This window comes from Rattus norvegicus, chromosome 2, assembly GCF_036323735.1.
Source record: "Rattus norvegicus strain BN/NHsdMcwi chromosome 2, GRCr8, whole genome shotgun sequence".
Taxonomy (NCBI): domain Eukaryota; kingdom Metazoa; phylum Chordata; class Mammalia; order Rodentia; family Muridae; genus Rattus; species Rattus norvegicus.
In genome coordinates, this window is record NC_086020.1 from 226,756,183 (window position 1) to 226,783,675 (window position 27,493).

The 27,493-nt window shown below is 43.9% G+C and overlaps 1 protein-coding gene across 6 annotated transcripts in view; it reads right to left on the reverse strand.

Annotated features, from left to right (window-relative positions):
- Positions 1 to 27,493, reverse strand: part of Nfkb1 (nuclear factor kappa B subunit 1) — a 116,153-nt gene that overhangs the window by 66,438 nt on the left and 22,222 nt on the right. For 3 of the 6 annotated variants that reach the window (XM_063282630.1, XM_063282629.1, NM_001276711.2), the window contains exons 2-6: positions 26,800 to 26,869; positions 25,533 to 25,572; positions 20,755 to 20,833; positions 16,422 to 16,459; positions 13,141 to 13,239 (exon numbers count right to left, since the gene is read on the reverse strand). In XM_063282630.1, coding sequence (XP_063138700.1) covers positions 13,141 to 13,239; positions 16,422 to 16,459; positions 20,755 to 20,833; positions 25,533 to 25,565 — 249 coding nt within the window. In that variant the 5' untranslated portion in view covers positions 25,566 to 25,572; positions 26,800 to 26,869. Of the gene's footprint in view, positions 1 to 13,140; positions 13,240 to 16,421; positions 16,463 to 20,754; positions 20,834 to 25,532; positions 25,573 to 26,799; positions 26,870 to 27,493 lie in introns of all 6 variants that reach the window. The other 3 variants (XM_006233360.5, XM_063282628.1, NM_001415012.1) reach the window with 1 other exon arrangement.

Below are 27,493 nucleotides of genomic sequence, written 5' to 3' on the forward strand. Positions count from 1 at the left end.
GTAAAAAACAAAACAAAACCCTATTAGGGGATGTACATCTATAATCCCAATGCACCTACAGAGAGATGGGAGGCAGAGACAGGAGAGCCAGCTGGAAGCTCCAGGGCCAGCAAGTCTGGAACATGCATCACAGAGGTAAACAAGAAAGATGAGGCAGACCCCAGAAAGCTGTCCTCCGACCCCCACATGTGTAGGTCAGTGGATGGTCGCACATCCATGAGTACACATGCAACCCAAATTGGACTTGGTGGGAAAAGAAGGAAAGAGAGAAAGAAAAGAAAAGAAAAGAAAAGAAAGAAAGAAAAAGAAAAGAAAGATGGAGGAGGTGGGAAGAGTTAGGAGGAATAGAGAGCAGTGAATATGATGAAAATCTCTCTTATGACTTCTCGAAGAGCATAAACACTGTATTAAGAAAGGCTGAACACAGCGTCACATGCATTTAATCTCAGCACTTGGGAAGCAGAGGCAGGCATGTGAGTCCCATTCCAGCCTTGTCTATATAGTGGGTTCCTGGCCAGCTAGGGAAGCATGGTAAGGCCCAGTCTCAACAAGACAAAACAAAACAAACCCACACATTGTATTTTAAAATGGTATCTCTGGGCGGAGAAATGGCTCAGTGGTTAAAAACACTTGCTGCTCTTATAGCAAACCCACGTGGGCCGCTCATAACCAACTACAACTCCAGTTCTAGGGATTCCAACGCCCTCTTCTGGCCTCCAGAGGCAATGCATGCATATGGTGCACGCACACACACACACACACACACACACACACACACACACATACACACACACAGAGGCAAAACCACTCATACACATAAAATAAAAATGAATATGGATTTTTTAAAGGTTATCTCAATAACAAAACATTCCAAAGTGACAAAGACCTCAGGATAAGGGAGAAATGACGATCATGCAGTATTACTACGGTTGGCTTGTGACAGAAGCCAGCCTGGGAGCTTAGAGAAGACAGCACAGCCCCAACAGCAACAGAAAGTGGTGCAGCCTGGGTAGACAGACAGGAAGTTCAACATCAGAACAATTCCCTGGGCCAGACACTGACTTTACAACACCAACTCTCTTAACATTCCCGACAACACTAACATTGTGAGGCATGGTGTTGTTCTTTTTGCTAGTTCTATAGGGGCACAGAGAAGGTGGTCATTTAGCTCAAGGTCACACAGTTACTAAGGGGACAGAGCTGGATTCGAATCTGGCTTTGCCAGCTCTGGACTTTGCTGTTAATCCGTGCAAATTTCAGACTCAGAAAGTGAACAGAGTGAGCGATGGATCGTTCACAGATCAGTAGAATACAATACATGTGTGGGCGTAAGCTCTGACTGACGCTTACACGCATGTGGAAGCGTGAGTAGAAATGTGCTGGCAGGTTTAAGCATGCATGCATGGTAAACACGTGGCATGGTTGGGAGTGCACTTGAGAAGTTCCTAACAGTGCTCCTTTCCCGGGAAGAAAGGAATCTCGGACAGAAGGGCACTCACGATCTATGTCTTTGTGTCTTGACATTTTATTAAACACAAGTGACATCTGTAGATAAATAAAAATTTTTTTGGTTTGTTTTTTAAACAAAAGTTTCATATTGGGAGTGGCATGGAGCAGTCATTCTCAAGGGAAGAACCCAGGCTTACAGAACTTTAGGAAGGAAGATCTCAGAAACTGCCGGCTGACCACGGGGTGGAAGAATGAATTGGTCCTTGTGATCTTGGATCCCCTGCATTTCACTATAGATTTGTTCAGTGATTCGTAACCTCGGTTCATTCCACATGGTCACAGTCAGTGACCAACTCCACTTTCAGAACCGGAGGCGGAGTACAGGACTGACTAACCCAGGGCTCTACCCCATCCCTTGTCCCACTGCTGTAGGGGCAGGCAGTGGGACAGCTCAGAGCAACAGAGGCCTAGGAGCTGCCAGCTGGGGATCTTGTAGGCTTTGATGTCAGCTTTGGGCACTCAGGTGTCCTCCCAGTGAGGCTGCTGCTGCTGCTGCTGCTGCTGCTGCTGCTGCTGAGTGGCCTTTAAGGTAGAAGTCGGAATGCTAAAAAGCCCAATGAACGCTTTTCTACGGATTTCTTAGAATTTGGTTTTTACTACTTCTCCCCTCGGAATTTTCAGTGTTTAAAGTAAACAAATGTCTATTTTGCTTAAGCCCTTTTAGTTTCTTTGTCTTATTTTGCAACTGGACAATTAGAGTAGGTTTAGGTACTAAGACAGAGAAGCCAGTTTCAACCTGGAAAAGGTTGGTGCTATGCCTAAGATCTACATTACAGCGTATGTACAGCCAGGGCTGGGGTGTGGCTGTCCTGGTTGATAGTCGTGCTAGGTTGGAGAAGCAAAGGAGGAGCAGGCTGGTGATGCGTGAGCGGAAGTGACAGGTGGAGCCCTGGTGGCCACTCCAGTGTCTTGCTTAGGTCCACCGTGGGCACACCAGAGCTCCTTTAGATGATTCTTCTAGTTTCTGCACACTGACCCCTTGTTCACTGTACAAGTAACCACCGCTGTCTGCTATACCCGGGTATCATTCTAGGTACTGTTAACGAAGTGCCCACAAATTTCTGTTCTCGTGAAAATAACAGGCATCTTCCTGGCTTTGAGCATCTAATGCTACAGATGTGCCATGAACTATGGCAGCTGTCTTTTTAAGAGGTCAGTTTTTCACGTAAGTACACAATATTCTTGCAAAGTAGCTGTTTCTATTTTCATCTCATAAACAAAACCAAGTTTGAAGATCTTCAGCAACTTTCTGAAGATCGCACCACCTGCGGGTGGCAGAATCGGGAATGAGATCTGGCTTTGCTTCTAAACAACCTTAATCCCAGCAAACCACAGCTCTCTTTAACCATCGCACAATGAAGTCTCCACGGACAGCTAATGGGTTACTCAAATCCTGCAAAGCTTTATATTATGTAACGTGTGCATAGAAAGTATCTCCTTTGGGAAACAATTGATCACCTTCTCTTGATCTAACTTTGCTCACTGGGTTAGCACCTACGATGTGATTTTGTATTATTAACATTTTAATGAAATCTTGAAGTAGTATGTTAGAAACAGGTTGACCTGTTCATAGAGTTAATTTAATTTAGTAATGGTTAAATTCTCCCTTTTTTTGCAAGCCAGTTGACTTCACGTTAGCAACTTGAAATTTTCTGTGGGAAGGAAACTGGCAGATGCTACAATTCATAGTGTCATCCAAGAGCCCGATGTCAGACATTTAATACTAGCACACCCTCCATCCACTAGAATACAATATTCAAAAACCCAGCACGCAATTCCCTCAGACCTGAAAGATTTTCTTCAACTACCTGGATCTATAAGAAAGGTGCACAAGGGAGCACATGGTACACACATGTTTCTTTCTGAGTGCTGCACGGAACGACATGACCCTTAAGTGCACACACGTGGGAACGCTCTGTAACCATTGCCCATCGCACTTGCAGTGAGTGAGGAGAAGAGTATCTTCCAGGATTCAGGCCCATGCAGCAGCTCAGAACATGATTTCATCTACATACAGACTTTCTACACATGCGATTGGTCAAGAAGAGGTCCTGCTACACAGCGGACATACTACTTCAAGATTTCATTAAAATATCAATAATCCAAAATCACATCGTAGGTGCTAACCCAGTGAGCAAAGTTAGATCAAGAGAAGGTGATAAATTGTTTCCCATAAAGATACTTTCTATGCACATGTTACATAATATAAAGCTTTGCAGGATATGAGTAAACCCTAACCACACTGACTGGTGCCTTTCTAAGGGAAGGGATGGAGAGATTCAGATACAAAGTCAGGAAGAACAGCCCTGAGAAGACAGAAGCAGAGATCAGAGAGGCACTACAAGCGGGAGCTTGCCGAGGACTGCCAACAGCCAGCCACCCAGAGCTGGAAGGGGCAGGATTGATTTTTTTTCCCTGAAGCCTCTGGGGAAAGCAAGACAGCACTGGCAACTCAGCTGTGGACTCTGGGCCTCAGGACGTTGGGACAATAAACCCTGTTGTTTAAAAATGACCCATAATGGGGGCTGGGGATTTAGCTCAGTGGTAGAGCGCTTACCTAAGAAGCGCAAGGCCCTGGGTTCGGTCCCCAGCTCCGAAAAAAAGAACCAAAAAAAAAAAAAAAAGACCCATAATGTAGTTATTTGCTAAGACAACGTAGGAAAGGAATACAGCGCTGTGCAAATTAGACCAGGATAAAGTGAAGGGATTTAACAAAACTACACACTTCTTCTTTTCTGTCCTCTTGTTTTCTGCCAGCTTCCTAAGACATCGTGTGTCACCTCTAAACACAGGCTTTTGGAGTGGTATCCGATTTCATGAAATTTTACATGGAAACAGGTATAGTTGTGTTTCCAGGCTAAGCGTGTACTGGCATTGGACAACGGAATTTACCCATGTGCTCCCTAAGGGTGGTTCTCTGTGCCCATTTTACAGATAAAGAAGTTGAAGCTCAGCCAAGATGAATAGCACTGTGAGTCAATGCAAATCTAGGCAGTAACATCACACCCCAGGCTGGCAATGACTTCACAGCTGGTGCTCAACACCACGAATATGCTGTCCACAGGCCAAGTACTGCGTGCCAACCTGGGAGCTGTACATGGAGAAGCACACACACGCAGCTGTGTTAGCGTCTCCCAGGACTTCGGCTAGACACCGTCGGCTCTTCACCTTCCAGATAACTCTTTGCTCTGTCCCCCCGAGAAACCTCATTATCCAGGTTCCCATGTGGTGATTATTTTTCTGATGCCTACACCATTTCAATGATATGTGATTGGAAAAATGTATATTTGGTCTTATATTCTTCCAGTCTCTTTTCTATTCCCAGGTCTTCTCTAAGACAAGTAAACCTATTTTGTACTTCTCTATCAAGCAACTGAAAACTCAGTTACCTGGAAAGGTTGGTGACTTATCCTGCTTTCCCCTGGTCTGTAGACAGTCATACTGGCTAGATTCACATGTGTCTTACTTGTAGTCATTGAAAAGACTGTATCTGGCTTCCTTCTGCCCGGAATGGAGCCCATCCCTTGACTTGGGCTCACTTCTAGACTTGGGGTTTTCTAGATGATGCAAGATGTATAAACCCGAACTCTGTCTGTAAGAGCCAAGCCTGATTCTCTGGAGAGATAATCCCACTGTCTGATTCCTTGGAGTCTTGGATGGAACCTGCCCCTTCACTGTTACTGTCAGGTCACCCACAACAGAAACTGCAGCCCTATGACGGCAGGCTCTTGCCTTAACAGTTTTCAATACCCAAGACAGGAAGGACCCAATCCTTAACTCTTATTTCTAAGGGGCAGTTAGAAACCAAGCCTTTGAATTAATTAGGTCAGCAATTAGTTCTAGGATAGGAATGACACCAGAATCCATGAATATCCTATCGTATTTTCTAAATTCCTCCATTAATATCATCTGAGTGTCTGAGTGCTCTCTCTCTCTTCTCTCTCTCTCTCTGATTCTCTATATGTCTGTGTGTGCTTTAAAAATAGCATACAGAGGCATATATTTCATTATGACATATTCATATATACGTTTTGCTGATCTTTCTGCCTCTACCTCCCTCAAGTAACTGACATTTCCATATTTTTTTAGAAGTTTAATTATACATTATAGAAAAGGTTTGCTCTGTTTAAAGTGCACACACTTGCTTCAGCCTAGGCTGCACAGAGACTGATATCTGAATTATTAGAAAGGAATAACTGAGAATCCTATTTGTCTTTTTAAAAATTACGTTTATTTACTGTTGGCTTGGGGTGGGTAGTGCATGCTACACATGTGGAGATTTGAGAACAACTGAGAATCCCTCTTTTCCTTTGCCACATGGATCTGGGGATAAAACTGAGGTTGTTAGTGTCGGTGGCAAATGCCTTTGCCTACACAGCTGTCTCAGGTCCTGCAGGGAGTGTCTTCATGCTTGATTCTAAGTGGATTTTCAGGTCATGCAGGCTCTCATTGATCATTAAAAATATGGAAATATAATATTCTTTGATGATATGATCACATCTTCAATCATGCTAGAATATATCATCATTACAAAATAACAAATACTAGTGGTCAAGAATGACCACTGAACCTGGCCACTAGATGAACTACAGATCTAAAGGATGCTGGGATTAGACACAAACAATATTATAATTTATAATGTTCTATGTGCTTACGAGTGTGGGTTCTGGCCATCTGTGTGGTAGATGTAAATTACAATATCTGAGCAACTTTAAGCTCTTAACAATGAGAAAAATCATTAAAAATTTCCATTGTTTTTATAATGAATCATTTACTTGCATAACTTATTATTATCTTTAGTAACTGTGAAGATTGAGAAATAAATATTAACAAAACTATTTAGACCTGAGGATTTAAGCCAAATCCTGGTTTGGGTGATATATTTAATAGAGGACTTCTTAATTAAAAAGCATGGGATCCCACATCACTCAACTTGGGCCTCACCCCCAAATGGCAGTGAGACCCCAGCACAGCACTTCAGGTTTGTCTGCCTTCCACTTCCTTATGGATGAAACGGGGGCTGGAGACCCCGCTCCTGTGCAGTGCTGTGACAGCTGAAGGAGAAGTGTGGCTGGGAACGCCAGCTCCCCTCATATCCTCTGTTGGGTGCTCTGGGGCCCGGATCCTCCAGCTCCTCTCCATTAGACCACAAGAAAGCAAACGTTGTTTGGAAGACTCTGATCTGGAGTCCACGTAGAGGGTGAGGGGAAAGATGGGGACTACAAGAGAGCCAGCAGAGCACCCCTGGACCCACCGAAGACTGAGAAGTCCCTGACTATGGAGAAGGTGGCTGGAGACACGTGAGGCCTGTAAGGCCTCTGGTTGCTCACTTTGCCTCATCAACATCCATTTCCATGTGTGACTTTATGAAACCAGGATTCCTGAACTGAATGGAGGATGCACTAATCCTCTCCAACCAGAGACCACTTTGGTCAGAGGTAGTTTCAGACTGAACACTGCTCTAGGAATCAGCATCCCAAGAACAATCGTGATGCAGAGAAACATGGGGGTGTGGAGGAGGAAAGCTGGTAGAGGCAGGCCACCAGACCAGGCCTGGAAAATCAGACTACCTGCAACTCAAAGGCGCCTGGCTCTCCTGATTCCCAGGATCAATTCTCCCTGATCAAAAGTTTCCTTCAGGGAGTAGCTTTCTTCACTGTCTAATGGTAACACTAGTTTAAAGAGCTATTTTAAAAAGTCAGTATTTTATTCATGGAGGCAATTGCAAAAACTTCTGGGCTACTTAGGAGAAAATATAGTGAAAGTCTAGACTACTTCACACAGAGGATGTTACCTCCTTGTTGGGCCAGACCTGTCACTGTGCTGAGTGAATATTAGCAAAATGATTATCTTTTCTTTTTTTGTTTTTAACCATGAATGACTTCATATTTAATCAGTTCCAAAGAGAGGTGAGAGTGATAGGGGGGGAGAGAGGAGGGAGGAGAGGGCAGAAAGGCAGGGAGATAGAGAGAGAAAGGGAGGGAGGGAGGGAGGGAGGGAAGGAGGGAGAGAGAGAGAGAGAGAGAGAGAGAGAGAGAGAGAGAGATAGAGATATGACTGATGAAGTTTCCCCTTTTCTGGCTATTGGCACTAAATCTCATATCTTTTCCAGTCAATAGAAAACTAAAGAACAACTATCTTGAAATACATGTTGAGAAACATGAAGTGCTTGGTAAATGGGTAAAAAGAAATGTAAATGTAAAGTTTCGAAGTGAAAAAGAAAAGAAGAAAGCATTCAAGATGATTGCATCCCTGGAATTCCTCAATGCTCCGGAGGCAGAGGTAGGATGGTGAGTTCAAGGCCAGCCTAAGCTACACAATAAGATCCAGTCTCTCGCCCCCAAGTCCCCCAAAGTTGTAGAGATCAATTTAATCAGCTGCTGTCAAAAAGCCAGTATCCTTCAGCACTATTCTTACCCATGTTTGAGTCTTTAAAATATGTTTTTAAACATATATGAAAAAGTATATGCATACATAAAATTCTACATGTAAACTCACAAGTCCCAAACCTTTCTGAAACCACAAAAGGATCCATGGTTACAAAGCCCTTGTTTTAGTAAGCTGTGTTTGTGTGCGTGCATGCATGTGTGTGTGTGTGTGTGTGTGTGTGTGCACGTGTATATGCATGTGTATCTGTGTGTGTGTATCTGTGTTTGCGTGCGTGTGTATCTGTGTGTGTGCATATATCTGTGTGTCTCTGTGTGTGTGTGTCTGTATGTGTTTCTGTGTGTGTGTGTGTCTGTGTGTGTATCTGTGTGTGTATCTGTGTGTGTGTATCTGTGTGTGTATTTCTGTGTGTATCTGTGTGTGCGTCTGTGTGTGTGTGTGTGTGTGTGTGTGTGTGTGTGTATCTGTGTGTTTGTATGTTACAAAGCACAGACTATAGTGTCGGTAGGGAATGTAGCTATTTTCTTTTACTTGAGCATAGCAAACACTTAGGAGTGTCAAAGGACATTCTAATAAAAGCTACGAACTAGGTTCTGAATCCATGCCCAATCCGTTGTAGAGATCTTTCCCCCTGGCATGTTAGGTAACTGGATCAGGCTAAATTATTCAAAATTAGCATTCCAACTAGATCTTTAGGATGGCAAGCCTCCAGATTCAGACAAGTCTGTGCAAAGGAAAGGGAGCTTTTGCAAAGATATGTGATATCCTCAAGCCCACAGCAGATCAGCCGGGCTTTATTAACCTTGACAGGAACTTAATATTAAGGAATTTTCAGTGAGAGGCACTTAGAGTGCAGACTTTACAGTGGGTCAAAGAGAGGGGCCAAAAGCTGTTGTTCATAGAAACACTCCAATAGACCCCTTCTTTAAATATAAACCCCCAGGAGAAGGGCAGCAAAGCAGCTACTAGCAATGGTTACACTATTGTGTTCCAAGCTCCTGATGTTTGATGACTACAGATAACTACTTTAGAAATGAAAGTCACTAATGTCGATGTGCCGTGTACACAAGGTGCCCAACACAGAAGGACTTGCAGCAAGTGAGGACGGGCTGCAGACTCATTCCTGAAGCCACATGTGGCTTCTCCCCTTGGCCCTGTTCCATTTGCTTGAGGAAGACACTTTGATTTAAAATTTTTCTGCACCACTTTCGGGAAAAGGAGGGCAGTGAGCCTTCCCTGGCACTCCTTGCTGAGTCAAGAACAGGCAGTGACAGGCTTGGCCCAGAGGAGGCCGTCTGCCCTCTTGCTTGTCATCCTAGGAGCCACAGATGAAATCAGAACCCAGCAAACACTGAAGGGAGAAGGTAGAGGCTAGACAATGGATTACTCAAAAGTTTTTTTAAAAGCGGAAAACTTCCTTAAATTTTGCATATTTATTTTCCTTAGACTCCCCTTGAGTATAAACTTTGGCTTTAGGGGTCAGCATAAATTCCACACTGTGATTGAAGGCATTTTTATTCAGACAATAAAGAGGAACAGACAGGATTAGAGCAATCAGTGTTTAATCTTCTGGGGGCCCAGTTTTAACCCTTATGTGGTTTGAAAAGGAGCCACCATATACAATAAAAACTTTTAAAGTTAGTAAAAAGTAACTTTCTTGAAAATGACTTTAATATATGATATGAATGCATAGTTATATGGTAAAATAGAAAAGCACCTCAGATAAAGAATGTTCAGAACGGTGGTTTTGTCCCTATGGGCAAAGGAACGAGGACATAGCGATGGCTGAGTGGGGGCTTCTACTGTAACTGTGTTGTAGTTCAGAGAGAGACAGAGAGAGAGACAGAGAGACAGAGACAGAAAGACAAACAGCAAACAGGCAAAAATATCACTATTAAGTTTACATTTTGGTACACTGAGTTTGTTATATAGAATTTTGTAGCGTATATGCTTAAAATATTTTGAAATATGAAGTAACTGGTTCGAAAGAGACTATTCGCCAACCAGAGCTACTGAAGGCAGTGGAAGAAATGCTTCAATCTGAAGAGAACTTAACGACACTCACGAGGACACAGGAATCAGTAACTTCAGAGAGATTAATAGAAATAAGGAGAGGAAATAAAAAGAATGTGAAGCCTTGTACAGCAAGAGCGTAGAGAGCTAACGAGGTTCCAACTTCTCCATGCACACAGTACAGGCACCTGAGCTCCAGAGAAGGTGGAACCGTACGGGGAGGTGGGTGTGCAAAGCAGACCTAGCATTCCAGTGTCTACCATAGAGGACGGAGAGTACACAGCACAGACAAACTTCTAGTAGGAAATGCTGGGTTTGGGGAGATTCCCAGAGTTAGCTTGAAAGTCAACTTGATGCTTCAAACAGTCAAAACCGAAGTTTACAGGCTCCGTGAAGTATGGCTCGGCTTCTGCAGCCTTAAGTCACAACCAGGTCCCAAAGCTCTCAAGAGCCCCTAGACCTTCACTGTCACCTTCACCTCACACCAATCACTAACCTTCCAGGGTGGCTCCCTAGGGACAGCCGGGAGGGTTGCTTGAAGAGGCCGGGCAGGGAAAGGCCTGAGTGCAGAGAGACAGAGGCTGCCGGGGAGGGTGCAGAAAAGATGAGCCTGAAGCATACTTCCTGCAGGTCACGGCCTTGCGTGTGCAAGGCTATGGAAGGGTGGCTCTCAGGAAGTGCATGCGCCCACCTCTGGGACGGATTATGGGTGGATGGGCGGTAATTCCACGATACCACTGGAAGCATCTTTCTACAGACACTCCCGTGTTTCATGCATGGCAGACCACAGAATTCCAGTGCCACAGAAGGAAAGAGTCCATGAATAGAACACAAAGTGCACTTTTCTTTTTTTGCTAGAGGGCCAACGCAGGAACAAAACCAAACCAAACCAAGGCTACTTCTTCTCCTAGCATCAGTTCTTAAGTAGTTACGGTCAGATCAGTATCAGTGCTGACAAGGATGCTCAAGGACCCTGCTGCAGATAAGAGCCCATAAATGCACACAACATTTGTACAAGACACACACAGGTAGAGAATTCTAGATCTGACCCCCTGATGACTTCTGTCCCCGTTTCTTCTTTGCTGTTCAAAATTCTCATCCTCCCTGTCTTGCTTGATTTACCACAGTCCTTCATGACTTGTTCCCAAGCTCCTGATCCTGGCCCCTCAGCTGCACACATTCTACAGGGGAGTGCCAGTGAGCTTCAGGACAAAGAAGCCCTGACCCCTTGAAGAGGGCCAGCTAGCCTAAGTCTCAGTTCCTCTTGTTAATACACGTAACAAGACGTAACAGATGGGAAACACGTGGCCCCTCAGTGATGTGGAATAAATGCTTTCTTTGTTGGTGTTCTGCTCTGCATTCCTCACCTAGCTTCTGAAGGCCTGGAAGCCATGGACTGTCCTGAGGGAAATTTTAGGTGTGCAGTCAACTACATTGGGCAGACATAGAAAGCCGGCAAAACATTTTCCTCCTAGGTGTGTGCGTGTTTCCAGAGGAGACTGGAGAGTATGTTGGACTGATGGAAGACATACCCTCAGTGTGGACAGACCTCTCCAGTCAGCTAGAAGCCCTGCTAAACCAAAAAAGCCATTCCTCTCCTTCCTTCTTCTACTGCCCCACCATAATATGAGAGGGCACTCTTCATTTTTGGCCCCTCCAGGGCATCAGACGAAAGGGCTTGCATTAGCATTGCCACTCCCAGATTTAGACTGAGTCCCATCAGTTACGTGGTGCTCAGGCTTCTGTGCTGGAATTCCCAGTATTCCTGGGGACATTTTACAGACGCCACAGAGCGACACTTTGTGTCACAATCATGACAGCCGAGTCCGATTCCTCTCATTCCTTCCCTACGGTCCTTCAACCACCTATCCACCCACCTCCACTGAACTGGTTTGATTTCTCTGAAAAACAGCCTAATACAACTGTGGCCTTCTGCGAACTAAAACCGCTGCCCTTCTTTGTCCAATAAACTTTACCAAGAAAAACCCCGTCCATTCCACAACTGGAGCTAAGAGTCTTAAAATGAAACCGTGACTCATAGAATCCAGGCCAGGAGTTGAGTTTCACCGGAAAGATAAAGGCCCAGTGTGACTCTTTTGTCTTAGGCAGAGGGGCAGGGACCTGGGAGGCCTGATCCTGGAAGAAAGTGAAAAGGGGGACAGCAACCTAGGAGGCAAAACCACTGAAGACAAATCCCCCAGGCTGAGGGCTCAAGCTGCTGAGTTCACAAGCCAGCAGAAAGAGAGGCTGAAGAGAGGCCCTAACTTTTACTGCTGATAACATTGAGTCTAAGCTTGAATTACTGAATAAATAAAAACGTGTAAGTTGCTTGCACGCTTTTAACTGTTTCTTTGCAAAATTGTCAGTCTCTGAAACCCAACATTGGATTAGGCAAATAAAACTCTGAACTAGAGGAAGATATTCTCAATTAAATCAACACTGTAAAAAGCCAAAGACAGCGAAACTGCACCCAACACCCCGACCTCCCTCTGCTCCCCACGTTCTAGAACGCACTCTGAATGGCTGCATGCGGTTCCTGTCAGGATGTCTACGGAGTACTGAAGTGTATTTCCTCATTTAAACCCTAGAACACCTTAGGAAGCACATGCTAGTGGTATTTTGTGTATTTACGTTGGGTCAGTTAGATAAGCCTGTTCACAACCTGTTCAGTCCATCCCTTGGGTCTGAATTTATGATCTTAAATAATTAATATATTCCACATATTCTGTCAAATGCCTTGTCATGAAATCTCTATAAACCCAGTATTTGGAATCTGTCTCAAAGACATCTTTTATTTTCTTGGTTTTCTTAAGAGACAGCGGTCTCACATAGTCCAGGCTGACCTGAAACTTGCTATCTAGCTGAGGCTAGCTTGGGATATCTGACACTCTAGTCCCTACCCTCTTAAGTCCAAGGACTACAGGTATATACTATACTCAAGGTTTTACTAAAACATCAGAGAATATTTAAAAACTTGAAGATTAAAAGACAGGTTTAAGATCACTGGAGAGGTAGTTAAGTTTTTCTTAGCTGATGTTAGAACCATTTCAATTAAATGGAAGCGTTCATAGTGTTTGATAATTTGTCATTTCCACGAGATACGTTTCTATTTAAAATTTATAATGATCATGTAAACACCCCCGCTTAGGGGCAAAGGGACATCGGATCCACATTCATTTGAAGCACTTGGCTTTGCTCCTGGGCGGGGAGAGCAGCGGACTCCACACTTACTTTGACCTGCGGGTAAGATTTCTTGTTCTTCTCACTGGAGGCACCGGGAAGCCCTCCGTGGGACGGGCCTTCGCACACGTAGCGGAATCGAAATCCTCTCTGCAGAGGTGAACACAAGTAGTGATTAACGACAATGAGTTAATGACAGAGTTACCTACCGGTCTCTAAACGTGCAAAGCAGCAGGAGACAACAAAGCAGATGAGAAGCGCTCTCTAAAAGCCATGATGAAAATGATGCTTGCCTGCGTTTGTGCACTGAGCAGTGGCAGAGAAGCCAGGCACCTGAGCTCCTCATATGAATGATGAAGAGTTTAAGCCTCGGGACACAGGTGATAGTTTGTTTCAACTCATCGGCTGCCACCACTCTCTAGTTCGCCTTCAGTAAAAGGTAGGCTAATTATTTAAAGGAACTTCTTCATCTGCTCTGAACCCAGCTGGACTGGGCTGGACCATGAACATGTCTTTAAACATTAATTTTGTTAATAGTAACGTAATTAGGTTCCAGACTGGATAATGCTGAACTTAATCACCCCCAAAGTAGACAAAAGCATGTGTCACAGCAGGCTCCCCAATGCTAACCATAAGAACTGGGATCTACTTAACCGAGAAAATTCAGACACAACTTCAGTTTATAACTGGCACATCTGTACCCCAGTACTTGTGAGGCAGAGGCATGGGGGTGGAGCTCTGCGAGTCTGGGGTCAGCCAAGGCTACACAGTGAGATCCTGTCTCCAAAGGAAACAAGACACAAACCGCACAGCACAACACAACACAACACCAAAGACAGGTAACACTGTCATGGAATTGGGTAGTCTAAAGATATGTAATCCATGCTTTCATTCATTTCCATCATCTGTGTCCAAAAGGCCTCCAAGAGAAAGAACATTTCTAACTCAAAAAAATTAACGATAAAAAAATTAAAGATAAAAAAAATTATCTTTAATCACAAAACTTCTTTGTAGCATTGGAAAAACATGTACCTGTACACTTTCATACCTCATAGAGAGTGATGTCTAACACTGTAACCAACAAGATTTCATTGTATAGCGTCGGACACCTATGTGTTATTCGTGGTTGAATAAGAATATTGAACGTCCTATACAAAGTAGCATTTATTATGAGGATGGAAATTTGCCCTGTTCTGTTAGGCTGGTGAGATGCTTTTGAGCTGGATGTGGTGGCCCACACCTGTCATCTTAACACTTGGAAAGTGGAGGAAGGAAACCCATCACCAGTTTGAAGTCAGGAATGACTCCTGGCATTTTCGTCTCAGAAGTAAATTAATTTTTAAAATTAAATAACAACCAAAATATAAGAAGTCTTAAAATGAATGCTCTGGACATATTTCTAATTCTAGTATTTTGAAATTAAATGTTTACTATCTACCCCTTTCCATCTCAGAAACTCCATTTACTTAGAATGAGTCATTAACCTCAGGGAGGCTCACACATCCAGTCAAAAAGCCTGACTTACAACTTTCTTACTTTCACTGAAGCCAGATATCAAAATAAAATCAGGCTGGCAAACACACATGATGTTTTGCACACATAAGATTTTATATATTCACACATAATGAATTAAATTTTGAATTCTGGAACTGTACTAACTGTCCAAATATATCATAAGTACTTATGACTTTGGGGTTCATGATAACAAACTGCATATTAAAACTCTTATCATAGTGCTCTGTTTAGAAAAATTAGGTTCTGAGGTTGGCAACATTGTTCAGTGGGTCAGATTGATCCCTAGGACCCACATAGTAGGAGGGTATGAACTCTCAAAGTTCACACACACACACACACACACACACACACACACACACACACACACACAGAGGTGGGGACAGTGGGAGAGAGACTATATATTAGAAAAAAAAATCAATGTGATTTTAATATTTTTGAAGGGGGGTTTAGAGAGATGGCTCATTAGTTAAGAGCACTAACTGCTCTTCCAAAGGACCTGGGTTCAATTCCCAGCACCCACACGTGTGTGTGTGTATGTGTGTATGTGTGTGTGTGGTATGTGGGGTGTGTGAGTGTGTGTGTGGTATGTGGGGTGTGAGTGTGTGTGTGTATGTGTGTGTGTATGTGTGTATGTGTGTATGTGTGTATGTGTGTGTGTTGCAGGTGGGGTGTGTGAGTGTGTGTGTGTGTGTGTGTGTGGTATGTGGGGTATGAGTGTGTGTGGTATGTGGGGTGTGAGTATATGAGTGTGTGAGTGTGTGTGTGTGTGTGTGTGTGTGTGTGTGTGTGTGTGTGTGTGGTCAGGAGGCTACCTGTAAGCAACGGGAACAATGCCCCAGAGTTCCACGTGGCATTCCTGTCTTTACAGCAAACGTTTCCATCTGATTTCAGCTTTACATGACCAGCGTAGTCAGGACGAAGATGTCTCTGCTGTTTAACCTGTGGCCACATCAGAACTCTGCAGCCAGGCACTGCATGCTCTCAGCATTTCACGTCTTAGCAGTAAGTGTTTTACAACACAATGTGTTAGCCCGCTCTCCTGGGTTACAAGAAGGAACAGCCTAGTAAAGGCACCGGGTGACACAGCTCACTAGGCCAGGTATATAGTTCTTCAGCGCCACGTGGATGTGACGTGGTTCTCATCTGTGGGAGGCTATACCATAGCTTCCACTCCATAATAATGGAAACGCTCTGCTGGCAGAGACTGAAGATTCTCTTCTCTCTTACACTACTAGAGCTGCATAATCCCTAACGCATAGATCTGCAGTTCTGAGACCATTTCAGTCTAGAACTATTGTGCCCAATGTTTAGTAGGGAGAGAAAGCCAGACAAAAACCATAAAAAAAATAAAACAATAAAAAATAAAAGGCTGGGACTGCAGCCAGCAGGAGTGTGGAGGGACCGTGTCCATTCTAATTATCTCCCAGTGCGTTTACTGCCTTAAGATACGCAGTTTAAAGGCAGGGAAGCACCCTGTGGGCGTGGGCATGACCAACAGAGAGAGAGAGTGGCTGTGAACCTGTGTGTGAGCATTTCCTAATGAATGAAAATCACCAGTGCCTTCCCTGGAAGCCTCTGATCAGCTAAGCTGGAAGAGAGACGGACTAACAAGGATTTATAATTAACCGATGTTTCAAGGCCATTTGAAGAATGCCTAAGAAAAATGCAGACACAGGAAGTCATTGCGTAACATGGCAGGCTGTTGATCACTCTGATAAAAACCCAACCTCTGTCATCGGATTTAACTACTATTACTCAGTGCCTGAGCCTTAACATTAGATGCAACATTACCAAACACCCAGCCCCTGTATTCTTACCTGTTTCGGTTGCTCTAGTATTTGAAGGTATGGGCCATCTGCTAAAAAAAACAAGCACAACACAAGAAAACCAAAAGAAACTGTGAGACATCTGAAACCTCATATGGAACATAAAGCAAACCAAATGCCCAGATTATGTTTTAAACAGAGATTTCAAATCAATTTTATAGGTGAAATTCTACTTACTGATACCCGTTCAGCCCCTAAGCTTAGCTTATTTTAAGAGCAGTTTTGTAGTCTAAGTGAATAAAGATAAAAAAATAAAATGGCTTCTTCTGAATGGCGATGGTGCACTGCAGCCTGCAGTCTCCTGCCTCAGCAAGCATTTAGGGTACCAATACAGCTGACCACAGTGAGCACCTCTGAGTGCTATGGGGTGCCAGGTGGCCTTTACAACATGTTGTTGTAGACAACAATATTCCTTCCTCAAAGAGAACTGCTCAGTATTAAATGATGATAGAAACCTACAGGAGGGAGACCCTGGGCCACCTGCCTCTTCTAACACTGCTACCGAATTCTAGTCTTTCCCTTACCTCAAGCCAAGGTATGGCCACTGTTGCCTAACTGGCTTGTTCCTTGCCATCTGTGAGACCTGAAAAACTTTTCTGCATTATCCATGCCTGCTTTGTTTTGTTTTGTTTTAGACAGGTTCTCATCTTGTAGCCTTAGCTGGCCTGGAACTCGCAATGTAGACAAAGTTGGCCTCAAAGTCACAGAGAACTTCCTGCCAAGTGCTGGTATTAAAAGCACGGACCATTCCCCCTGGCATCTTATTCATAGCTTTTGATGCAGATAGAATAAAATACCCAGCAGTGTGCTCTCACAAGAACTACGATCTAAAGCAGCCCAGAGTTAGGATAAAAATACCAGAAATAATGTAATTGATGATAAATGCATGCCAATTAATTACTGTGAAAAGGACCTAAAGGCTCAATTTATATCCCAGTGATATCTGACTTGAAATTTCAAAAGTATTCACAACTTCTGAGAACCTAAATATAAATGTTATGATAAAAAAATTCCCTAAGGACTTCAGCTGGTTTTTTTCTGTCACAGTATGACAACCAATAGCTGTGTAACACACAAACATATTCGATATTTTATATTGTTTGAATGAGAATTAAGACTTGAGGAAATGCAGGGACAAGGAGTAGAGCAGAGACTGAGGGAGGGACCATCCAGGGATTGCCCCACCTGGGGGTCCATCCCATGTGCAGCCACCAAACACAGACAGTTGTGGATGCTGGGAGATGCTTGCTTACAAGAACCTGATGTGGATGTCTCCTGAGAGGCTCTGTTAGAGCCTCACTGATGCAGATGTGGATCTGAGCACTGAGAACATGGCACTGAGCACGAGAACCCCAAAGGAGGAGTTGGGGAAAGAACTGAAGGAGCTGAAGGGGTTTGCAACCCCATGAGAGGAACAACAATATCACCAACCAGCCCCCCCTCCCCCCAGAGCTCCCAGGGACTAAACCACCAACCAAAGAGTACACATGGAGGGAGCCATAGCTCCAGCTATATATGTGGCAGAGGATAGCTTTGTCAAGCATCAATGGTAGGAGAAGCCCTGGGTCCTGTGAAGGTTTGATGCCCCAGTGTAGGGGAATGATTAGGGTGGTGGGGTGGGAGTGGGTGGGGGAGCACCCTCGTGGAGGCTGGAGAGGAGGTGGAGTGGAGGGTTTCAAGGGGGGGGAGCCAGGAGGGGGGATAACATTTGAAATGTAAATAAAATAATCAATAAAAAAAGAATAAAAAAAAGAAAGTTAAGACTTGAAGCTGAAGATAGTCTAGAAGAACACTTCTGTGCTCATTTGAAAATTCACTCTTTCGGCTGAAGCTTAAGCCTTATTTTGCATAATTAATTTTTAGAAGAGATAAAAGTTCAGGTTGTACTTTAATAAACTGTAACTTCAAAGAGAATGTATTTTATCTTCTCAATATTATGACTGATCAGATAACACTGAAGACTGAAACTGTGCATGGAGGCAATTGGGAACCTAATTTAAGCTAAACAAGAAAGGCAAGTGGGTGGTGACTGCTGGTCAGTAAAGTAGCAAATTACCTTCTTCTGAATCGCATGAGATTCACCCCTTGGCACTTTAAACTTGTAGAAAGGTAACTGTAATTTTAAATTTCAAAAAGAAAATTGCTAGAATTTAACTTTTCTGAGGAAATAAAACTGATAGGGAACATATGAATATGATACACCCTGTATGACAATATTAACAATATACATTTCTTCTAGGCCAAAAGAGCCTACCAAGAAGCCAGGCCAAAAAGAAAGCAGTATTTGGACGAGATGCTGCTGAAATATGGAGGCAAAGGAAACATCCTTGAATTAGGCTCCAAATCGCTTCCTTCTTAACAGCCCTACTGAAGATACTTGGGAATGTTTTTAGACTTTCCTTATGTATGTGAAATTCCATATGGGGTTGGGGGTGTGGGTGGGGACCAGACAATCCTTATCCTTAGAAGAGCACATCCAAGGTAAAGTGAAGTAGAACACTGGGTCTGATGCATATATATTTGTTTTAAGACTAACCTGTTGGCCACATTTCTGGGCCAGAAAAAAAAATGATTTTCCAGTGTAAAAAGAAAATTAAATCACAGCAAAATGACACAGATCTAACAGCTGTCCCTTGTTAGAGAGTTTCCAACACAGGGTTGGAAATATCAATAGTTTGAGATTTTAAGAAGTTGAAAAGATTGGGAAAAAAAATCCACAAGAAAATTACTAGAGGATACTGGTGTAGATAACCTTCCTACTCCTTTAAAATTTGAACAAAATGCCCAGTCCGTCTTGGACTATAAAAACCAGACAACACACTGAAACAGAGGCAAAAAGCTAGTGCCAAGAAGGGGCAGTTACAGTAGGAAAGCAATACACTTGTACACTTCCCTAACGCTCTGGAGAAAACAAGTCCCACACCACCATGATGTGAACACGTTTGACTTCCTGAGAAGATTCTTTTGACAATTTTATTTCTAAGTCCATAAACCTAGGGAAAAGGAGAACACGTTGGGAAAAAAAAATCGTCTCCCTCAGGATACTGTTTAGTAATTCGTGAGGCATTTTATAGAAACGTGTGCTTTGCCTAAGGGCAGAACCAAGTCTGTATCTTGGTTTATTTCCAATAAAGCAGAGATACTAAGGCAAGCACTTCAGGCCTCAGGGTTTAGAAGTTCTCAGGAAACACAGGTGCCTCTGCTGCATTTATGTGGTCACAAGAAGGTGACCTAGAGCGCACTAGACAGCTCAGGATCACAGAGAAATGGTGGTGGCTTAGGAAGTACGTGTTTAGGGTAAGGGCAGACAGGCCTCTGTGGTGTCACCTCTGGGTACAGGAGAGGAGGGTGACACATAACTCTCCTTCTTCCCATGAGTGTCTGAAGAGGGGACAGTAGAAGACTTTCTGAAGGCCAAATGCTGGCACAACCATAGTCATTTTAAATGAGAGTGATCAAAATTATATCAAGAGACAAAGAGATCCGGAGTACACAAAGCACCCGCTGTCCACTTCTGTGATCGATAAAGGCTTCTATACACATCTTCCATGAGCTAACATAACACGCGGCTGCTGAAGATGGCTCAGCTCCAACAGGTGATCAAAGCAGCAGAAGAGACGTCACGCCAAGACTACATACATGTCAGTCAGTAATGAGCCTGAACGAAGTGCATGTGCTTCAGCATAAAGGACCTTACACAGGCTGTAGATTGGTTCGTTAACAGTCATGTTAGGAGGATTAGTTCTGTGAGCTTTGCCTGATCAGACTAGAAAGGTTACATTCCTACAGTTTCTCCAGGGCCTCGCATCCTGGCTGACACGGATCGTTCCCCAGACACAGACCTGAGGGGCCAGGACTGGCTCTGTGGGAGCTGCAGGAGAGCAAAGAGATGAATGGAAGGGTAACAGGACATGGAAAAGGAGAAGAGGGAAGTCCTATACTGGGTAAAGACTAGGCTTCAGGGTGTTCTAACAGATACCTGAGACCACACTTACTAAAACAATGAGTGAGTGAGTGAGCTGAAGCATTTTTGTGAGACACATTTTCAGAAAGCAAACTGAAAGGGTGGTTTTAAAACACCGATTGCCACTTCCTTCCTATGAACAGCATTGAATTTTAAAAGAGACGATTGTGGCTGAGGAGATGGCTCCGCGGTTAAGAGTGTTTGTGGCTCTTCCAGAGGACCTGGGTTAGGTCCCAGGCACCCACAGAGCAGCACGTTTCCTTAGAGTAATTTCATATAGACTTAGTTTGGGTTGATCCACATCTCCCTGACTCCTGACCCCAAATATTATTTTTAAGGAAAAGGGGGTGTTTTTCTTACCTGTTGACAGTGGTATATCTGTTGAATATAATTCTGCATTAAATATGGAGTGAGTCAAAGCAGTATTCAAATGAAACATCTGTAAGGAAGAAAATGTGAATATTTTAATTTCTCTTCTTTTATTAATTAGTACACACAGCTAGAAAACTAATCACAAAAATGAAAGCTAGAAATAAAAACCTAAAAATAGGAATCCTGAAATCAGGATTTTAATGTGCCTTTCTGGGACCTTCTTAGGCTGCTGTTGTGTGTGTGTAACTTAAGTAACAAAGGACTTTGAGGAGAATAACAGATATGGGGTCCCCAATAGCCTGGTGGAACCCACAAGCTGTGCTCCTTCAGAGCCAAGAGAGCTTCAGGCATGCTGGGCCCTCCAGAAAAGTTGGCAGAACGAGTGATCTGAATCCTGCACCCTCTTAGTAATAGGAGTAAAGTCCCAGAGGGTGGGGAGATGGCCCAGCTGATAAAGTGACTGTAGCACAGCACAAGGACCTGAGGCCTGAGCCCCAGTACCCAAGTGAAAAGCTTCGTCTGCAGCATTTGTCTGCAACGCCAGGGCTGGGATGGTGGAGACAGGATCAGGTTTGCCGGCTGAGATGTCTAGCTGAATCCACCAGCTCTAGGTTAAGTAAGAAACCTTTTCTCACAATCTAAGATGGGGAGCAAACCTCAGTCTCCACACACACGTGAATGCACACTCACAGACAGACACATACATGCATGTAATCTTAGATATCCGTGCTTCTGTTTTGATGATAAATATATTCCTTATTGAGCTCCAGAATTACAAGGTCTGAAAGAATCACAGGCAGGAGCTACACAACTTACAAAGTGACTGACAGTACAATTGAAACATGGGGGAGCACAGAGCTCACTTTCCCCCACCTCTATTTTCTTTTTTTATTGGATATTTTATGTATTTACATTTCAAACGTTATTGCCTTTCCCCTCTCCCATCCTCCCTCCCCCTGCTTCTATGAGGATGCTCCCACTACCACCTACCCTCTCCTACTTCAATGCCCTGGCATTACCCTACACTAGGCATCGAGCCTTCACAGGACCAAGGGCTTCCTCTGCTACATATGCGGCTGGAGCCATGGGTCGCTCCATGTGTACCCATTGATTGATGGTTTAGTCCCTGGGAGCTCTAGGGAGTCTGATGGGTTGATATTGTTTTTCTCCCTGTGGGGTTGCAAACCCCCTCAGCTCCTTCAATCCTTTCTCTAACTCCTCCATTGGGGTCCCCGTGCTCAGTCCGATGGTTAGCTGCAAGCATCCTCATCTGTATCAGTAAGGCTCTGGCAGAGGCTCAATATAAATACCTGGACTTAGTAGATTACAGTATACTGAGCAATGGCGCCACAGATTTCTACATTCTACTCCCCAGAATGTAACTACTCCCCAGAACCTACCTACTCCCTAGAGCCTATCTACCTCCCAGACCTATGCTTTCTATGACAAAAGATGTATTGCACGTGGCATTGCCGTGGGACTATTAAATGACAGGATTATCCGGGACTGTCCAAATGTGCTACTTAGGAGAGTGGGAAATCAAAGGGCAGTGGGCCCATACAGGCAAGAGTCTGGGATGGCAGCAGGATTCATCCAGGGCTACGGGCAGCCCCCAGAAGCTCAGAAGTCAAGAAATAAACGCTGCTAGGAATGTAGTTCTGTTGGTGCCTCAACTCTTGACATTTTTTTGTTCAACCCTGCAGAAGATATTTGTGTTGTTTCAAGTCATAAGATCACGGTAACTCGCAACAGGAACAACGACACAACTAAGAGAACTGGAAGAGTGGACATACAACATTTTGATAGAATTAAGCTCTGCCTCGGTAAGTTACTACTAGCAATGATTCCGAAAGGAATTGTCCCAGTTAGCTCATTTAGAAATTCACACTCATATTTACACGCTTCGTATTTGTCTCGCTCTCCAGAAGTCACTGGTTGAAATGTTTGTGGACAACATAGAAACCAAAGTATTTCTTTCACTTTCCAGTTTGCAAACTGAAAATGAGTAATTTTTTTGTCCTTATTAGTAACTCACTAGATATTCTTGGGTACCTCAAATCCTACTATGTCCAGTTAAATCAGGAATAAGAAGAGTAATGCTTACATTTGTCCATTACATTCGTGTGCGTGTATGTAAGTGTGTGTGTGCATGTGCGTAGTATGAGTGTATGAGTGTGTATATGTTTGTGTGTGTGTATAATGTGAGTGTATGAGTATTATGTATGTTTGTGTGTGATGTGTGTATGTGTGTGTGTGTGTAGTGGTGGAGGTCAATGTCAGGCTATCTTAGTAAGCACTTTACTCTTCGAAAATTCTCATTGGCCCCTAAAATGTGATGTTTAAATGAGAGTCACTTCAAATCTATTTTTGAGGGATGCAAATTTTCAATTGAGGAGCAAAAAGCATGCTATATTTCAATCCTTAAAGCAAAGCTCACCCATGCCATTCACTATTTACCACAAAAGAAATACTGTATGGAAAACTATGTCTTACAACAGTAAGTTCCAGGTGACCATGTGTGGGCAAGGAGAATGACCTCGAAAGGAAATCCTCTGCTGTGGTTCTGCCTCTGTCTGCAGTGACTGGGCTGAGGGAGAAGTCCCACTAAGACAGACGCCCCGTTGCACGCAGCATGTGGTGTTTGCTTGGTGAGGCATGGAGTACAAACTCCAGTGTGGCTACAACACTCAGGTCACCTCCCTGAAGAATGCAAACTTTAGAAAAGATAAACTTAAATAAAGCTCAAGACAGGAAAACAAACAAACAAACAAACAAACAAACAAAAAACCCCCCAAAAATCCAAACTCAAAACCAAAAAACTTAAAACGCCTTCAATGGCCTCCGATCCCCCGACAATTGAACTATCAGAACATGCCCACCCCGCTGATCAGTTCAGAACTGCCCACATAAGATACTTTCAAAATGACTGTCCTCAGCAGGTCTTACTCTTTTGTGGCATAGAAGACCAGCTCTGGTTGATAAGATTTCCTGTGTACAGACAGGAAAGCATGGTTTGAAACCAAGCAGAAACAGCCCTCACGGTGGTGAGAGCTGGCCTTTGTTAGAAGAAGTGCATTAAAAGTGAAAGGTTAAACAAAGGGGTTTGGTCGTATGAGCTGCCAGGTGTCTTCTATGCTGCAATAAAAAAGGAGTTCTTAGGTTCACCCAGTATCGCCATCTTTACAACACGGTGAGGAGCAGAGCGTGACCTGAGATGCTGTGCACGCTCACTCCACCCAGCTGAGTGAGAAGATGGCCACTGCAGCCCTCACTGCGGCTCTCACTGCATCTCCAGGGCCACTGCAGCCCTCACTGTGGCTCCTGGGCTGTGTGACTATAGAAACACTGGGTCTCCCCAAAATATTTCATTTTCAGTTTTACTTTTGGCTGATTCTTTGCAAGCATAAATTTGGGAAATGGCAGTCTCGGATGTTCGCCACCAAAATTTAAATGTGAGATACTAACGAACGTTGTACCAGGGCCACCTGGGCAAGTAGTGTCCCTGCACTGGTTGTAGCTTTCAAAGCCCAGCTTAGACCTCCTTTTAAAAGTGATTGCTAACCTGTTCTTTCCTCAAAGGAACGAGCAGCATTCCCGCTCCCTGCTTCTGTCCCTCAGTGAACCAAGGCAACAGCCACAGTGTGCTTCGGTTCCTCCTGAACTGAGTGACTAATGCCTGTCTCTTACTCTCTAGGATGCTAATGTTCTGCGCGTAATAAAGTCTCAATAAATAGCTAAGGGGCAAACAGCGGCATTTTAAAGAATTTAACAGATTATCACAGCCCACTTCTACTATTGCCACTATAATCATGCTGGCGTCTAGAAACTGCTTTCAAGAGTCAATCCTATGCTCCATATATCTTGTGTGAGGAGAAGAGAAAGACACGGAAGTGTCAATCATCAGCATGGATTCCTCACACTGTCTAACATGTCTACGGGTTTAGAACTTTTTTTTTTTAAGAGAAAAAGCTAGAGGGAAAGAGAAGACACAGATATCCTCATGCCAGCCTCTGTCACAGCTGCTGGCACACCTATGATGACAGCGACAATGACGTGATGATAAACACTGATCCGCCCTCACAGCACGCTCACCCTCAAGGACTGCAGCGGGCTCCCCTACAGTACCTTTGAAAGAATAGATTTTGACCTCGGAGGTGGGAGGTGTTCTTCCTTCATGTGACCTTATTTGGACATGCAGCCTTTGCTTAGATATCACTTAAGAGGAGTTCACACTACATGGAGATGGAGCCTCAACCCAAAGACTGGGGTGTTTATAAGGCAGAGGTGATGTTACCCCAAGACGTGGAGGAAAACCAGGCAACCACAGACTCTGGGACTGGTGTGACGCCAAGGATCTCTAAACACAGGAGCTGTATGAGGGGGTCACTATCCTGCCTCAACTCTGAGTTCTCCCCTCCAGACCTATGAAAGGATACATTTCTATTGTCTCAAGTTACCAGGTTTGTAGCGATGTTAATAGTAGCCCATCTCTCTGAGCAGCAATCTTTTTTTACATACCAGTCATCACATAGAGCACTGGGGTCAGACCTGTACCACCGCAACTGACAAAGTGGCTGTTTTCTGGCCTGTAGTATTATGCAAAAATACAGGTAAAAGGGCCCTCTCTGACCCTGGAAGAACAGAAAAACTGAAGAAGAAAAAATAGAGTAGTGTTTACTCATTTAGGGTTTGCTTGATACTGAGTTACTACTGTGGGTGGCCTGGGTGTGTTTGGAAATGAAGTTGCCAGTGAGACAAGGACTTACTTGCCCAGTTCCGAAAGGATCGTCGTCTGCCATGTTGAAGCTGTACAAAATAGAACAAAAGAAATCAAAACTGTAACTCCGGAGGGAACCTTAGAGATCCCATAACCCTGGCACACGTGCAGGGCGTGCTGTATTTCTATAGAGACCACAAATGTCTGCACAGAGCCTCGGAAGGAGGGTATCGTGTGTGCAGTGCCTCCTTGCCATTTAACTCTCATAGTAGGGAGACCACAGGCTCTAAACCCTCTTGCTAAGTTTGCAGTGTCCACAGTCTGAAACAGCTGGTCCTGCCTTTGTGTACAAATCAGGTGCAGATGAAGTCTTGCAGCCATTTCTACTTTTAGTCTATCTACAGTTTATCATCCTATCCTTTTTGTGCATTTTTTCTTCTCGTGAACTCTGAGATGGTCTTAGAACTGTCTAGACTTGGTTGAGAGGCTGAGGAGGTCCTGATCCTGTTTTACATAACACTTGAGTGGGCATAACATGCCACCCTCTGTCCTCTTGTGAGGACCCATGGAAGTTGCTCTGCCTTTGGCAAAGCGCAATGAAAATTCTGTAACTCCTAAAGTGTATACTAAAAACAAAAAAAACGACAAAACAAAACAAAAAAACCAGTGAGAACATCAACCCTGAAAATCTCAAATTTACTGAACTTGGCAAGCTATTAATATTACCGGCCTCAGCAGTCTCCAGTCACCCAGAGGCCTTGGCAAACATACAGAACCATGCATTTGTACCCCAAAATCACACTCCATTCAGGATAAACCCCAAATGTAGAAAAGCCCTGACTTCTATCCCCTGAGGGAACAGACTCTGGATCACAGAACGAGGCTGTTGTGTGTGCCCACTGTGTAGGCTGATGTAAGAAAGGAGTCTGGTTTATTTTCCCAATCCAATGTACTGTCTACTCTCCGTCAAAAGTCTATCTCGTACTAATGAAAACATCTCATTACATTCCCATAACTCGAGGCTTCATTTCCAGGGAAAGGCTCTTGTGCTGACGAATGCATGGAAGTCTCTGGAGCACTCCCAGGGGCAGAGGGAGCACTCCCAGGGGCACACGGAGCAGGGCCAGTGCAACTAAAGGAAAAGGAGCAGTTGTAAGTCCTCTGGAACAAGTTCACAAAGGTTTGCGCAGGGAAGCCGGGCTGCTTAAAGCGAAGAAAGACTTGAAAATGTTTAAACACAAGCTAGAGAGCTGCCTCAGCAGTTAGGAGAGCTTACTACTTTTGCAGAAGACCCGGATTCAGTTCCCGGTACTTACATGGGGCAGCTCACGACGGTCAAGCTCCAGTTACAGGGGGCCAACACCCTCTTCTGGCCTCTGAGGGTACCTGCACACATAAAGTATACATAAACGCATGCAGGCATACACGAACACGTAATTTACAGGTACACACATATTTAAAAAGAAAGCATGTGCTGGGTATAGCGGGACATGCCTTCAATCTCGCATTTGGGAGAAAGGGGCATCTACTTGATGTCTTTGTGGTAGAGGTTAGCCTGGTCTACATGGTGAGTTCCAGGGCTACACAGTGAGACTCTTGTCTTAAAACAAAACAAAACAAAACAAACAAAACAAAAACATCCAAGCAGCTGCAACTGAACATATTTCTATCCAGGCAAATAGTTAAACAAGGGAATTTTGACTTGATAAAGGGGTATGAAGTCATTGAAAATACCAGGGTTCCGCCACTGCCTGGTATGTGGCTTTGGATACTAATTAATTTCTAAAGTGTTTTACACCATCCTTGTGACCCTAGGTTTTCCATTAACCCGGGTGATGCTATTCTTTCCTAACAATCTGAAGACAGTCTTCTAAGGAGGAGGCAGCACTATTGCCTTATTAAACTGTCCAAACCCATTTAGTACTTTAATGCCATTGATTCTGTGGTATCCCTGAACAAGGATGGCACCAACAGATACGCTAATGTGAAAGGGACATAGCTCAGGAGGTC